General features: G+C 55.1%; 1 protein-coding gene across 1 annotated transcript in view; it reads left to right on the forward strand.

Annotated features, from left to right (window-relative positions):
• The window catches only part of erbb2 (erb-b2 receptor tyrosine kinase 2), a 40,718-nt gene extending 25,474 nt beyond the window's left edge, over nt 1-15,244 (forward strand). The window contains 21 exon segments of the mRNA XM_055656751.1: nt 1,165-1,238; nt 1,688-1,778; nt 1,925-2,124; nt 3,089-3,221; nt 3,310-3,400; nt 4,425-4,570; nt 4,652-4,696; nt 6,906-7,044; nt 7,751-7,873; nt 9,116-9,214; nt 10,568-10,753; nt 11,016-11,174; nt 11,266-11,341; nt 12,276-12,422; nt 12,878-12,903; nt 12,906-12,953; nt 12,955-12,978; nt 13,611-13,715; nt 14,013-14,241; nt 14,377-14,394; nt 14,749-15,244. Coding sequence (XP_055512726.1) covers nt 1,165-1,238; nt 1,688-1,778; nt 1,925-2,124; nt 3,089-3,221; nt 3,310-3,400; nt 4,425-4,570; nt 4,652-4,696; nt 6,906-7,044; nt 7,751-7,873; nt 9,116-9,214; nt 10,568-10,753; nt 11,016-11,174; nt 11,266-11,341; nt 12,276-12,422; nt 12,878-12,903; nt 12,906-12,953; nt 12,955-12,978; nt 13,611-13,715; nt 14,013-14,241; nt 14,377-14,394; nt 14,749-14,987 — 2,398 coding nt within the window. The 3' untranslated portion in view covers nt 14,988-15,244.
• The last annotated feature ends 964 nt before the right edge of the window (nt 15,245-16,208 follow it).

Below are 16,208 nucleotides of genomic sequence, written 5' to 3' on the forward strand. Positions count from 1 at the left end.
TATATCGGCGTGTCTGCGTGTGTATATATGTGTTTGCGTGTGTATATGTGTGTCTGCGTGTGTGTGTCCGTCTGCATGTGTATGTGGGTGTCTATATCGGTGTGTCTGCGTGTGTATATGTGTGTTCGCGTGTGTATATGTGTTTGCGTGTGTATATGTGTGTCTGCGTGTGTATATAAGTGTGTGTGTCCATCCGCGTGTGTGTGTTCGCGTGTGTGTATGTGTGTTCGTGTCCACATGTGTGCGTGTCCGCGTGGCTATGTGCTTGTCTATATGTGCATGTCCGCGTGTGTATGTGTGTGTGTGTTCGCGTGTGTATATGCGCATGTGTATGTGTGTTCGCGTGTGTATATGCGCATGTGTATGTGTGTGCGGATACATATATAGGTATATTATTTTCTCCTCTCGCCTCACTATGCTGAGGGTCTGTGGCTACTGGAAGTCAGGATCTAGAATACTTTGGCTGCAAGATCTCATTCACAGAATCCTGCCTGTTGTCCGTCCCCCAGGTGTCCAGTGCTGTCTGGCCCTGTACTCTGTATTGCCAGTCGGGAGGTGAGGGGGTCTCCAGTGTGTGACCGAGGCCTGAGAGGCTGCCTCTGAGCTCCAGCTCCCAGCCTGAGGATGAGCATTACCGCATCATTCCAGTCAGCCCCCACCACTCTTCCCAGCTCCCAGTCACCGAGCATCAAAGATGTACACCGTGCTGTATCCAAGTAACGTTCCCGGCTCCCGGCCTCCATTCCAGACATAGATAAAACTCGAGGATATGGATTTAGAGTGGGGGGTAGCACCTTAGAACGGAGCTGAGGGGGATCTTTGTCACCCAGAGAGTGGTGAGTATGTGCAACACAGTGCTGGAGGGAAGCATAGTTCTGATCATAGTTCAGGTGTTTAGCTGAGGCCAGCTGCGGGAAGATGGGATTAATGTGGATGGGTGCCCACTGGCCAGCATGGGCATAGTGGTCCGAATGGCCTGTTTCCATGCTGTACATCACGGTGACTCTGGCAGTGCTCCAGATACAGACATTAGGTGATTGTGTCTGATGCCCACATCAATAGAGAGAAGGATAAGGCTGAAGTGGTCACAGAGGGACAAGATGGTGAAGGTTAGACGTTGATGTGCCAGAGCTGCTTGTCTGATGTTTACTGTCATCCTTTCAGTGACCCGGCTACAAAGACTGAGCCCCTGGATGTGAGGAAGCTGAAGGTATTCGACGTTCTGACTGAGATCACAGGTAGGAGGAGCACTCTGATGGTCCTTGTATTATTGCGAGCCACTCCATCTTCACCCACCGTTCCCTGCTCTTGTGTCCTAGTCAAATGTGAGATGTTGGGAGGAGGCAGACCATTGATTCCTTGTACTACACGGCTCAGTACGGTAATGGGTGACCCATTCCACAACCCCTTGCCTTTCCCAATGTCCAAAGCCATTCTCTGCCCAGAATATATTCCTGATCTAAAGTCCTTGATGAGAGAATTCCACAGGTGTATGATCCTCTTTGTGAAGATATTTCTAACCAGCTCTGTCCTCCATGGCCAATTCCTCTAAGTGAGACTATGCCCCCCCCCCCTCATCTACCCTGTCACTGCAACAGGACATTGCAGCCAATGCCTGCCCCCTTCACAACACTGTACTCCACATGCAATGACAGCAGCCTGTGATAGGGTTGTTCTTGCTCTACAGGGTATTTATACATCGAGGCTTGGCCACAGAATTTCACCAGCCTGAAGGCCTTTGAGAACCTTGCCACGATCCGGGGGCGAGTGCTATACAGGTGAGCTGCCGACACAACTCCAGCCCTGTCATTACACTTCCTGCGTCCAGTGCTATAGTACTTTGCACTTGCCCTGCTTGCTGATGCAGGCAGGGCACAGCTTGTCAACTGGCTTCATTTTTGTCTTTGCTTTGATCTGGTTACAGCAGTGCTTATGCATTGTTAGTGCAGAATCTACAGATACAGTGGCTCGGACTACGCTCTCTAAAAGAGATCAGTAATGGGCTGGTGTTCATTCACCAAAATCCTCACCTCTGTTATATCAAGACTATTCCCTGGAGACAGCTGTATCAGAAGGAGCACCAGGAGGAGCTGATAACAGCCAACAGGCCACAAGATGTTTGTGGTAAGTAATAGCTATTGGGGTAAGCAGTCCCCATAGTTACATCCTTCACAAAGGGTGTCTGGAAAACATGGTCAGATTAAACAGAGCAAGCCAGATGCTTAAACCACTTAATTGGTGTTGGAATGACCTTCAGAGTGTTGTGTGAAAATGCTCTTAATATCAACACAGACTGAGGTGGCCATAGAAATACAGTGTTTTAGAGATACAGTGTGGAAACAGGCCATTCGGCCCACTGAGACCATGCACACCAATGATTCACTGTTGTCCCAGTTTCACTGCTTACACAACAGGGGCAATTTACAGAAGTGATTAACCTACAAACCTGCATGTCTTTAAAGTGTGGGAGGAAACTGGAGAGAATCCACAGGGTGACGGGGAGAGCGTACAAGCTCCACACAGACAGCACCCGTAGTCAGGATGGAACCCGGGTCTCTGGTGCTTTACCCCTGCGCCACCATGCCCCTGTGTCGTGACTGGACCCCTCGCAGCTCTGTGTCGTCTTGTTGGTTGTGGTGTGGGCCAGGAAGATGCACTGCCCGCCCGGTGAGAGTTGTGTTACAGCAGCTCGTAGGCCACAGGCCACAACATTAACAACATCAATTACACATACATTGTGCAAAACTGTCAAAATAAAACGTCACAAAGAAACTAGACATTAGTGGGAAAATACTGAACTAGGAGGCAGGTGCCTGGTGGTGCAAGTGGTGATGTGCCATGGTCTGTTGTGGAGGTCGCATTAGTGTCGTGCAGGCTGGTTCAACAATCTGCTGGTGTGGTGTGGAGGGAATCAGTGTTAGCTGAAATAATCCATCAGTATAAACGGTGCGAGTGGCCATTGCCCCCGGCTGTGAACTGTGTAAATGGCCAGTCACTCCAGACCTCGCTGTGTCCCCTTCCCTCAGCTGCTGCAGTGAATGGGTCAGAGGTCAGCGACTGTGATTCACCTGTGTTTGTTCTCTTGCAGAGGCCGAAGGGCATTCGTGTTACGCCCTGTGTACGGCGGGCAATTGCTGGGGTCCTGGGCCCACACAGTGCCTGGCCTGTACTCACTACCTGCGTGCGCAGAGGTGTGTGGAGACGTGCAACCTGTACATGGGGTAGGTGTGCTGCAGGTAGGGTGTTGCTGTGGCCAAGGGAGTGTGTCTGGGTAGCGTTCTAAACCCTGCCTTGTTTCTCCTTTCCCAGGCAGGTTCGGGAGTATCTGAGTGAATCGTCGTGTATCGCATGTCATGCAGAGTGTCTCCCTCAGAACGACACCCTGAGCTGCAGCGACAAGGTACCTTCAGCAGGGCAGGTGTGAGGGGGCGAGCGAGGGCAGGTAGCTCACTAATAGGTGACAGCTCCTCAGGTATCTGCTTTATGGTCTGCCCAGTGGTGGAGAGCTCAGTCTTGATCGGTGGGGGGGGGGGGGTGTGTATTGGTGACATCTCCTGTTCTCAGTAGCTCAGTAACAGAGCTGTTCATTTCAGGTAGCCACACAGAGACAGGCCCTTCGGCCCAACTCAGCCATGTTGACCAAGATGTCCCATTTAGCCCATGTTTCTCTAAACCTTTCCTATCCATGTACCTGTCCAAATGTTATTTAAATGTAGTTCTACTATCTGCCTCAACTACCTCCTCCAGCAGCTCATTTTATTCACCCACCACCCTCTGAGTGAGAAAGTTGCTTCTCCGGTCCCTACTAAATCTTTCCCGTCTCAACTTAAACCTAAGTGACCCTGTACATTCACCTATCCATTCCCCTGATGATTTTATACACCCACTTGTTGTTAATGCTTGGTGTGGTGTTTCTTGGCATTGCCCCTGTCGGTGCCCGGGAGAACCTTGAACCTTCATTGTGTATGGACACCATGGAGGGCCCTGGCACCGCTGGCCACCACTGGTCAATGCTGGCCACCACTGGTCAATGCTGGCCACCACTGGTCAACGCTGGCCACCGCTGGGCACAACTGGTCAACACTGGCCACCACTGGTCAACACTGGACACCGCTGGCCACCACTGGGCAATGCTGGCCACCGCTGGACGCCACTGGGCACCACTGGGCATCGCTGGACGCCACTGGGACGCCACTGGACGCCACTGGGCACTGCGGGGGTTGGACTGTATCCTGAATCCGCATTGTAATATATTACTGTGATGTTTAATAATGAGAATACTTGGTAATTTGTGTATTATGGTGGTGGGTGTTGTGTTATTGTTTGTTGTGCAAATATTGATGTAAATAATTGATTCGATGTGATTTTGTAAATGAGAAAGGCTATGGTGTTTCTTTGGGGTGACCATCCCTTCTCACCCGCAGGGCGCTGATGCCTGCGTGGCATGCAGGCATTACAAGGATGGCAAGCAATGTGTGGAGAAATGCCCGACTGGGGTACATGGGCACATCTGGAAATACCCTGACGAACAAGGCCTCTGCCAACTCTGCCCCACTAACTGCAGCCACTCGTAAGTGAATGCCCACCAGTGGCTCAGCCACAGTTCCAATCTCTGTACTTGCTCTGTAAGTAATTCTCTTCTGTTCTGCAGATGTACAACCAGTGCTGACGGATGCCCCGAGGAGCCCAGTCACAGGTAACTACCTGCACTCACAGGTGACCACCTGCACTCAGGTGAGCAGTCTGCATTGGGCACCCCGCTGGGTGACATTGGAGCCAGCCACAGTACACTTGTTGGTGTAGGAATGTTACAACATTTTGAGATTTAAAAAATCAAGCCTGTAATTTAGCGCATCAGATAAAGCATAAAAAGAAGTTTAATTTGATATCTAATTCACTTCATATCTTCAGTATTAAAAAAGTTATGGTCATTTTCATACTCATAAATTAACATCTTGTTCCCTATTGCTTTTCCATTAACACAAAATCTGTGTTAGTCGAAGACAGTCAATTGACATAAAAGCCGATAGCTTTCTTAAAAAATAAGAGAACTGAATGAAATTATTGAATGAAGCATTCTGAAACAAATATTAAACATCTTACTTGGATGACCTGAAATTAAAGCATATAATAAGTAAGTTACCCAATTGTAGCTAATTACAAAATTGACTGTTGTGGTGGAAATAGTAATAAACACCCAGACTGCCTTGAAAATTCAAAAATGTGATATTCTCAAGATCAGAACTTTCATATTATTGTTACGTTAAAACAAATAGTAAATACCCAACAAAAAAGTCATATTAGTGTCATCAAATCAATTAAATTCATCTAAATGTAATTACTAGATCTAAACATCTATCCCATTCTTAAGAAAAGGCTAAATATAATGTTTTTAATAGCCAAAGTATACAAATAACAAATAACTGATCCCATTCACACAAGAATTCACAATATAACATGATTTTTAAATCTCATTGTCATGAATTTCTAGGCCAAATGGAAGGAATTTAATGTTTAATTCCCATAAATTAATCTAGAAACATCCACTCTCAAGATAATCAAACTCATTATTTTTTTTGCACAATACATCCGACTAAACTGTACTGTGGATATTTAGTATGAAAGTATTGATCATGGATAGACAATAACACAAAATATAGATGATTTGTTCTTATCACATGATTGTGCAAAACAAATTATGAATTTGATTATCTTGAGAGTGGATGTTTCTGGAATGTGATGGATTTGAATGTTGCCGCTGCTGTGATTTAAACAACACACGGCCGATTTGCATCGGGGCCCAAATAACATTTTTTGCATCAGCGGATTAAAATGAAGTCACACGAAAAAGCAAGATAATATGTTAAATAAACGACATACCTTTTATTCTGTCCTGCACTTGCGATCCGTGATGTTGAAGGAGTTTTTAGTCGAGTATAACTTCAATCCAGCAACGCAATCGACCAGCAACTTAAAAAAAAAATCCGGGGGCGGGATCGCAGAACGGATTTTCTTCATCAGCTAATAGTTCGAGCAAATTCCTCTCTGACAACCGATGCAAACCTGCATTTTAATCCTGCCTCCCCCCCCCCCCCCCCCCCCCCCCCCCCCCCCACCCAAAGCCTCCGGGATCGCACTCACAGGCAGCAGGCAGATCTGGAGCGCCACTGATGGTGGGTTTTGTAACAATGCTAGTTGGTGGGGTCTGTCAGGTAACAACAACAACACCTTCAGCTGCACATCCAGTTAGAACACAGGTAATCCCCCCCCAGGTGGCATTTATGGAGACAGCTGGCTCCTCCAAGGAAGTTGGACAACATCCTCTCCAATGGCTACAAGTTAGAGGAGCTAGGTATCAACATCAGGAAGCATAGTAGAGTAAATCCTCCAACTAGCAACAATGGTGTCAAAGTGTGAATGGGTGCGAGCCTCTGGTTATTGGCATTAATATTATCGATCACGTGTTGTGGATCAAACACACTGATATCAGCTGAGGTCACACCAATGCCTCTACTTCCTCAGCAAACTGAGGACATTTCATTTGTCTCCAATGAATCTTACAAACTTCTCCAGTTGCATCCTGAGCTTTAATGATGCTCTGATTGCCGTTCCCCAGCCTCTGCTTCAGTGCAGGATCACAGGGATGTTGTTGTGGGGCTGGGACTGGACGAGAGAGCACCGTGCACTTGTCTCGTCTCTGCTCTTCATGTCATTACATGAACGCAGCAGGAAATACCCGCTCACACCACTCTGGCCACTGATCTTCTGAATATAAAGCAAATGTCTCCACTTTGTGAGACTGGGACTTGGATGGATGGGGCTGAGCTCTGCAGGCGTTCGGCTGATGCTGACATATGGCCGGGTCACTGGGTGGAGCATTGATGGATCTCTGGGCTTCTCCACAGCCAGGTGACGTCGGTGGTGGCCGGCATTGTGGGCGCTCTGCTCTTCATGGTACTCATCATCCTCTTCATCGTCTGGTGGAGACGCAAGATCTACCTCAGCCAGAAGCACAAGAGGATGAGCCTCATGGAACAGAACAAGGTGAGTGGTGACCAAGGTCCTCGCCCATCCATGCTGTCCGCAGATGCTGCCTGACACGCCAGCACTTTGTGTTCTATTAAGGGGAGTGTTCATGCAGATTCACCTGCAATTGGGCCACACCACGTTTACTGATTGTGTTGGAGGTAACAATTGCCACAGGTTACAGAATGGAGCAGCTGTCACAGGTTCTGAAAGGGCCCAGCGGTAGAGTTGCTGCCTCACAGCGCCAGAGACCTAGGTTCCATCCTGACTACAGGCGCTGTCTGTACAGAGTTTACACCTTCTCCCTGTGACCACGTGGGTTTCCTCTGGGTGCTCCAGTTTCCTCCCACATCCTATAGAAGGGCAGATTTGTAGGTTAATTGGTTTCAGTGACATTGTCCCTAGTGTGTGCAGGATAGTATTAGTGTGCGGGGAACGTTGGGCCAAAGGGCCTATTTCTGCGCTGTATGCTAAACTGTATAAGTCTGGGTCACGTGCCTGGTGTCTGGCGTGTCGATGGTCATGGGTCACATGCCTGGTGTCTGGCGTGTCGATGGTCTGGTGTCTGGCGTGTCGATGGTCATGGGTCACATGCACTGGTGTCTGCCGTGTCGATGGTCATGGGTCACATGCCTGGCATGTCGCTGCTCAGGCAGACCGTGTCAATGTTGATGGATGGTGTGTTTGCTGTTATTTACCGTGGTCGTGATGTTCTGCCTCTTAGCTCGTCGAACCTGTGAGCCCAAGTGGGGTCGTACCAAACCAGGCGCAGATACGAATCCTAAAGGAAACGGAAATGAAGAAAGTCATGGTTCTGGGATCTGGAGCCTTTGGAACAGTTTACAAGGTAATGGATCTCGGCATGCGGAGAGTCTGCTTCCAATCTACTTACGTATGCATTCACTGACTTGTAGAGTCCACGCTGCTCCCATCTCCACAGACGCTGCCTGACCTGATACAGTGGGAGGGGCAGCACGCTTGTCTTACTGACGTGTGATTGATGAGGCAGTGGATGTTGTCTACATGAACACATTACAGTAAGGTATTTGATAAAATCCCTCATGGTAGACTGATCCAGAAGATTAAGTTGCATGAGATCCACAGTGACATGCTTGTTTGGATTCAGAACTGAGTGACCTATAGAGCTGAGTTGTGGGAGACCTGTGTTAATCTGGCTGGAGGTCTGTGACCAGGATTTGTGCCGGGACCTCTGTTGTTTGTGATATATATAAATGCCGATGAGTTGGTTTACAGACAACACCAAACCTGGTGGAGATGCAGACTGAGAGGAAGGCCACAGTGGGATATGGATCATATGGATATGGGTGGAGAAATGGCAGATGGAGTTTAATCTGAGTAAATGTGAGGTGTTGCACTTTGAACGTTCGAATGTATGGGGCAACAGCATTAATGTACAGAAGGATCTTTGGCTTCATAACTCCCTGAAAGCGGCAACACAAGATGTGAAGAAGGGGGATGATATGTTTGCCTTCATCAGTCAGGCCAATGATTTAAGATTCAGGAAGACATCTTACAGCTTTATACATCTTTGTTGTATTGTATGCAGTTCTGGTCAACCCATTACAGGAAGAGTAAGGTTCCTTTGGAGATTCCCCAGAATGCTGCCTGGATTATAGGCTATTAACACACACTGTTTGTCCTTGATTGAGGGGACATTTGATAAGTAAACATAATTATGAGAGAGATAGATGAGGTCAGAATCGTCTTCTCAAGGTGGAAATGTCAGAGGGCACAGGTTAAAGTGGATGTGTGGGGCAGGTTTGAATACACAGAGTGGTGGCGAAACTTGCTGGAACGGTGCTGTCTGATGGTGGAGTCAGGCACGATGATGGTGTTTGAGGCTTTTATATGGGTGTGTGGGAGTGCGGAGATTAGAGGGACGTGGGTCACAAGCAGACAGGGGAGATTAGTTTAACGGCATCATGTACGGCATGGACATTGTGGGCCGAAGGGCCTGTTCCTGTGCTGTGCTGTTCTGTTGTGGAACAGCTGCTAGATTTAGCCGCGGGTATATCCAGCTGGATTGGCTGCTTCCTGACCGGGTGCTTCTACTTCTCCTTGACTGCAGGGAGTCTGGATGCCAGAGGATGAAGACGTCAGGATACAAGTGGCCATTAAAGTTCTACGCGAGGGAACTTCCCCCAAAGCAAACAAAGAGATCCTGGATGTACGTGTGGCCAATGAGCGGGAGGGGAGGGGTGGGGTGGACATGATCTGAGTAAATAGATGCTGATCCTGTTCCTGCCCACGTTACCCTCCCCCCTCTCACTCTCTTCCACTGAAGTCAGGTTGGCAGCTTTTGTTCTCAGATGATTCCCTCACTAGTTGGTCACAAGTCCCAGGAGCAGAATCAGGCCGTTCGGCCCATCAAGTCTACTGCGCATTTCAATCATGGCTGATCTATCTCTCCCTCTCAACCCCATTCTCCTGCCTTCTCCCCACAACCTCAAAAACCCGTACTAAACAAGAATCTATCAAATTATCCATTGTCTCCACAGCTGTCTGTGCCAATGAATTGTGGGCAGTTGATGGTGAAGAGGTGAACATGGTTTCCCACTGCTGACCCTGTCTATTGTAGCATGTAGCCTAGTTCTGTCTCTTCTCCATTGGTCAACCCCCTCTCCACTGACGCATGGTTTTGTCACCTTGCTCCCCAAACCAGTTCACATTTGTGGCATTGCAGTAAAGTTGGGATCACCACATGCATTACATTGTAAGTCTGATGCCCTGTGGTAATGTGCGTGTCCCAGTACTAACTTACTGTGTGTCGGGTCCACACTCACTGACAGCCCCACACTGTCCCCACCAGTCCCCGCTGCACCAAGCTGCTCCACCAAGCTGCTCCACACTCACTGACAGCCCCACACTGTCCCCGCTCCACCAAGCTGCTCCACACTCACTGACAGCCCCACACTCACTGCCAGCCCCACACTGTCCCCGCTCCACCAAGCTGCTCCACACTCACTGACAGCCCCACACTGTCCCCACCACAGTCCCCGCTACTACACTCGGCTCTCCACACTCACACTGACAGCTCACTGACAGCCCCGGGGGTTGGCCACCACAGGTGTGGCTACACCAAGCTGGATGTCACTGACAACCCCACGGGTCCCCACCACAGACCCCGCTCCAGCTGTCCTGACTGACAGTTGACACTCACTGACAGCCCCACACTGTCCCCACCACAGTCCCCGCTACACCAAGCTGCTCCACACTCACTGACAACCCCACACTGTCCCCACCACAGTCCCCGCTTCACACCCTAGCGGCTCCGCAGTGAGTTTGTAGAGCAGTCGGTACTCGGTCAAAGAGCTCGAGCCACGGGGGGGGAGGGCTTGTGGTGGGGGGGTGGCTGCGTATGGTCAGTCTGTGCTGGGAGGGGTGCGTTGTTGGTCATCTGTGTGTGGGGGATTGATCGTGTGGTGGGGGACGGGGTGCATAGAGGGTCGGGCTGGGGGGGGGGGAGGGGGGGAGGGGCTGGCTGCGTTGGTCAGCTGTGCTGAGGTGTTGGTCATTGCAGGAGGCATACATCATGGCGGGAGTGAGCAGCCCCTACGTGTGCCGACTGCTGGGCATCTGCCTGACCTCCACCGTACAGCTGGTCACTCAGCTCATGCCTTTCGGCTCACTGCTGGATTACGTGCGTGAGAACAAGGACCGCATCGGCTCACAGCATCTCCTCAACTGGTGCGTGCAGATCGCCAAGGTACGTCAGCACACCGGGTCTTCCATGTACCGCTGCCTCACCCTGGGTAGAGACACACAGAGAGCCAGTGAGAGCCAGCATGGGGGAGCATAGCTGGGAATGTGAGGAGATCTTTAACATGGTTTCCCTGAGTTATTTACAGGGAATATTTTGCATGAAGTAGCAGATTTATAATTCAGAGATACACAGTGGCTGGGGAATTGAAACCCAGTTACCACTGTGGGCTGGCGTGGGTATATTAATAACCAGACGTTACACACAGGGGATGAATTACCTTGAAGACCATGTTCGATTGGTTCACCGTGACCTGGCTGCCAGGAACGTGCTGGTGAAGAGTTTGAACCACGTGAAGATCACCGACTTTGGCCTGGCCCGTCTGCTGGACACGGATGAGACGGAGTACCATGCGGACGGTGGGAAGGTAATGGCGCTGGGTAGTGGGGGAGGCAACGGGACCACCCTCTGTAGGGACCCTGGTACAGGCACTGACACGGCCACCTGCTGTCTTCTAGGTCCCCATCAAATGGATGGCCCTGGAGTCCATCTTGCACCGGAGATTCACGCACCAGAGTGACGTCTGGAGTTACGGTAGGAGTGACCCCCCCCCCCGTGTACAGGCGTGACGGTGCGTGTCGTGTACAGGCGTGACGGTGCGTGTCGCATGTACAGGCGTGGCGGTGCGTGTGGCGTGTACAGGCGTGTAACCCTGTGTCGCGTGTACAGGCGTGACGGTGCGTGTCACGTGTGCGGTGTGTATGTACAGGCGTGACGGTGCGTGTCGCGTGTACAGGCGTGGCGGTGCGTGTCGTGTGTGTAACCCTGTGTCCCGTGTACAGGCGTGGCGGCGCGTGTCGCGGTGTACAGGCGTGGTGGTGCGTGTCGCGTGTGCGGTGTGTAACCCTGTGTCCCGTGTACAGGCGTGGCGGTGCGTGTCGCATGTACAGGCGTGGTGGTGCGTGTCGCGTGTGCAGGCGTGGCGGTGCGTGTGGCGTTGTGCGGTGTGTAACCCTGTGTCCCGTGTACAGGCGTGGCGGTGCATGTCGCGTGTACAGGCGTGACGGTGCATGTGTGCGTGTGCGGTGTGTAACCCTGTGTCCCGTGTACATGCGTGGCGGTGCATGTGGCGTGTGCGGTGTGTAACCCTGTGTCCCGTGTACAGGCGTGACGGTGCGTGTGGCGTGTGGCGGTGCATGTGGCGTGTGCGGTGTGTAACCCTGTGTCCCGTGTACAGGCGTGACGGTGCATGTGGCGTGTGCGGTGTGTAACCCTGTGTCCCGTGTACAGGCGTGGCGGTGCGTGTCGCGTGTGCGGTGTGTAACCCTGTGTCCCGTGTACAGGCGTGGCGGTGCATGTCGCGTGTACAGGCGTGACGGCGCATGTGGCGTGTGCGGTGTGTAACCCTGTGTCCCGTGTACAGGCGTGACGGTGCGTGTCGCGTGTGCGTGTGTAACCCTGTGTCCCGTGTACAGGCGTGACGGTGCGTGTGGTGTGTGCGGTGTGTAACCCTGTGTCCCGTGTACAGGCGTGACCGTGTGGGAGTTGATGACGTTCGGGGCCAAGCCGTACGATGGGATCCCAGCGCGGGAAATCCATGAGCTGCTGGAGAAGGGGGACCGTCTGCCCCAACCGCCCGTCTGCACCGTCCACGTCTACATGATTATGGTCAAGTGTGAGTCTGCCCGTCCCCCCGTCTGCCCCGCCCCGTCTGCCCCGCAACCTGTCCACGTCTACATGATCCCGTACCCGGTTGGGTCTGTGTCCTCCCCGTCTGGGCCCTGAAACCCTCGCAACCTCACCCACGTCTCACATGATCCCGTACCCCCCCCCCACCTCCCTCACCCCACACCCTCACCCCCTCCCCTCACCCTCACCCCCTCCCCTCCCCTCCCCCCCTCCCCTCAACCCCCCTCCTCACCCTCACCCCACCCCCTCACCCCCTCCCCTCACCCTCACCCCCTCCCCCACCCTCACCCCCATCCCCCTCACCCCCTCCCCTCACTCAGCCCCCCACCCCTCACCCCTCCCCTCACCCTCACCCTCACCCCCCTCACCCTCACCCCTCCCCCCCCCTCCCCCCCACCCCTCACCACCCCCACCCTCACCCCCTCCCCTCATCGTTGCCAGGCTGGATGATCGACTCGGAGTCAACGGCCCCCGGTTCGGGCAGCTGGTGACGGAGTTCACGCGGATGGCACGGGACCCCACCGCGATACATCGTCATCCAGGTGAGTAACAGGCGGGGGGGGGGGGGCACAGAGAGGGTGTAGGGGTGGTAACAATGAGGGGGCGTTGTGTGTTTTGGATTGACTGGGTGGAGGATGGCACTGGGAGGTTGTGGTCTGTGGGGTGCAGGGGCTTTTGGGGTGTTTTTGAGGTCCGGGCTAGTTTTGGGGGGGTCTCAGTATTTGGGGGGGCCAGTGTTGGGGGGTCTAGTGTTGGGGGGTCTCAGTGTGGGGGGTCTCAGTGTTGGGGGTCTAGTGTTGGGGGGTCTAGGGTCGGGGGGTCTCAGTGTCGAGGGTCTAGTGTTGGGGGGGTCCAGTGTCGGGGGGGTCCAGTGTTAGGGGGGGGGGGGCCAGTGTTGGGGGGGTCCAGTGTTGAGGGTCTCAGTGTTGGGGGTCCAGTGTTGGGGGGGGGTCTAGTGTTGGGGGGTCCAGTCCAGTGTTGGGTCCAGTGTTGGGGGGGGTCTCAGTGTCGGGGGTCCAGTGTCGGGGGGTCCAGTGTCGGGGGGGTCCAGTGTCGGGGGGGGTCCAGTGTTGGGGGGGTCCAGTGTTGGGGGGTCCAGTGTCGGGGGTCTCAGTGTTTTGGGGGATCCAGGGTCAGGACCCCGGCCGGTGCTGACGGCTCCGTCTGTCCGCAGGGCGACGACCGTCTGGTCCCACAGAGCCCGACTGACAGCAAGTTCTACCGGACGCTGCTGGAGGACGAAGAAATGCAGAACCTCATCGACGCGGAGGAATACCTGGTACTGCCCCCACCCCCCCCCCCCCCCCTTCACCCCCCCCCACCCACCCCCACCACCCCCTCCCCCCCCTCCACCCCCTCCCACCCCCACCCCCACTCCGCCCCCACCCCCCCCGCCCCCCCACCCCTCCGCCCCACCCCCTCCGCCCCGTCCCACCCCCCCTCCTCCCCCCACCCCCCTCCGCCCCACCCCCCCCGCTCCACCCCACCCCCCCTCCGCCCCACCCCCCCTCCGCTCCACCTCACCCCCTCAGTGCAGTGTCCAGGCCCAGGCTGACCGTCTTGTTTCTCGTGGCAGAGTGCGCGGAGTGTTGCTGAGGTGGACGGTCGAGGGACAGTGACCGCTGCGGGCCCCGCCAGCCCAGACCCCCCTGGCGAGGGGGACCGCTCGGCCCACAGGGGGACGGTTTCCTGCCCGACCGCTGAGCACGGGCTAGTCCAGCGCTATAGCTCACAGCCCAGTCTGTGGCCGGACTTGGACGGGCTGGAGGTGGACGCCTACATTGCCCTGGGCTGCCAGGCCCCAGGTATGTCCACCACGGGGGGGAGGGGGGCGGGGGCTGGGGTGGGGACGGGGGGGGCGTGGGGGGGGGCGGGTGGGGGGGGGGGGGGGTAGAGTGCTGTGTGTGACCCTCTGTCTGTCTGCCCCCCCCCTCCCCCAGGCTACTTGAACCAGGCGGGTGAGCGTGCGGGGGGAGGGTGGGGGTGGGTTTGAGGGTGGGGCGGGGGGTGGGGTCGGGGGCTGGGGGAGATGTGGGGGCGGGGCTGGGGGGTAGGAGGGGGGGGGGGGCTGGTGGGGGTGGGGGTGGGGCTGTGTGTGGTGGTCTGTCTTGTCTCCCCCCCCCCTATCCCCAGGCTACTTGAATCAGGCGGGTGAGCGTGCGGGGGGATGGGTTGGGGCAGGGTTGGGTCGGGGCTGTGGGGGGGCGAGGGGAGCGTGGGGCGGGGGTGGAGTGCTGTGTGTGACTCTCTGTCTGTCTCCCCCCCCCCCCCCCCCCCCCCCCCCCCCCCACCAGGCTACTTGAACCAGGCAGGTGAGCGTGCGGGGGGATCGGGGATGGGAGTGTCTGTACCGGCAGCTACGTTGGGGAAGACGGTGGAAAACCCGGAGTACTTGTCCCACCACAGCCTGGAGCAGGACCATTGGGGCGGGGACCACCAGCGGGCAGAGCCAATGTGGACCCCGGGCCCCGCACAGCCCAACGGATACATCCGTGTAGCTGCCGCAGAGAACCCAGAGGACCTGGGCCTGACGGAGACCAGCAGCGTGTAGAGGGAGGAGTGGCCTCAGTAACCCTAACACACAGAGCGCGTGCGGGCAGCACCGACACTGGATCCCAGTGGAGATTAGACCCACTGGATCCCAGCGGCGATCCACCAATCCTGGGGCTTCCACAATGCTGCTGAGCCAATCATGGCGCTCGTCACCTGGTTGCCGAGAAGTAGCTGGTCCCGGGGTCCTGAGGTCAACTCCATCGGTCGGTCCGCTCCGACTGGACGGGCAGTGTCCCTGCCCCTCCCCCCACGCCCCTCCCCTCCCCCCCTCCCCTCACTCCCCCCCTCCCTGCACTCTCCCCACAACCCCCCTCTCTCTCCCCCCCCCCTCCCCACTCCCCCCCCTCTCCCCCCTGCCCCCTCCCCCTACATTCTCCCTCTCCCCCCCCCTCCCCCCCCCCCCCCCCTCATCTCTACCCCCCCCTCTCCCCCACTCCCTTGCACTCCCCCCACGACCTCCTCCTCCCCTCCCCCTCCCCACTCACCCCCCCCCCCCCCCCCCCACCCTCCCGCCCCCTCCCCCCTCTCCCCCCCTCCCCTCTCTCCCCCCCCCCCCCCTGCCCCTCACTCACCCCCCTGCACCTCTCCCCACGACCCCCTCCCCTCCTGCCACAAGCACCCCCTGGGTGAGTGATGTTCTCTGCACCAATCCCCTTGTCAGACTTTGAACAATGCTGGAGTCCGTGAGTTTTTAACTTTTGTATATTTGATTTGGGAAATAGTTTTATATGTTTGACAGAAGTATCTTTTCTAGAGTTTGCTGTGAATGTTTAGGTGAGGGGGCGCTCTTGGTTCCCGGGCGGCGCCGCCAGAGCAGTGGTGTCCACTGGCTGTCACTGGCGCCAGAGTAGCAGTGTCCACTGGCCTCCACTGGCGCCAGAGTAGCAGTGTCCACTGGCCATCTCTGGGCCAGAGTAGCGGCGGCCACTGGCCATCTCTGGGCCAGTGTAGCAGTGTCCACTGGCCACCCCTGGTGCCAGAGTAGCGGTGCCCACTGGCCGTCACTGGCGCCAGAGTAGCGGTGCCCACTGGCCGTCACTGGCGCCAGAGTAGCAGTGGCCACTGGCCGTCTCTGGGCCAGAGTAGCCGTGTCCACTGGCCATCTCTGGGCCAGAGTAGCCGTGTCCACTGGCCATCTCTGGGCCAGAGTAGCGGTGTCCACTGGCCACCCCCTGGCGCCAGAGTAGCAGTGTCCACTGGCCATCTCTGGGCCAGAGTA

Source organism: Leucoraja erinacea, chromosome 27 (assembly GCF_028641065.1).
Source record: "Leucoraja erinacea ecotype New England chromosome 27, Leri_hhj_1, whole genome shotgun sequence".
NCBI classification, from domain to species: Eukaryota; Metazoa; Chordata; class Chondrichthyes; order Rajiformes; family Rajidae; genus Leucoraja; species Leucoraja erinaceus.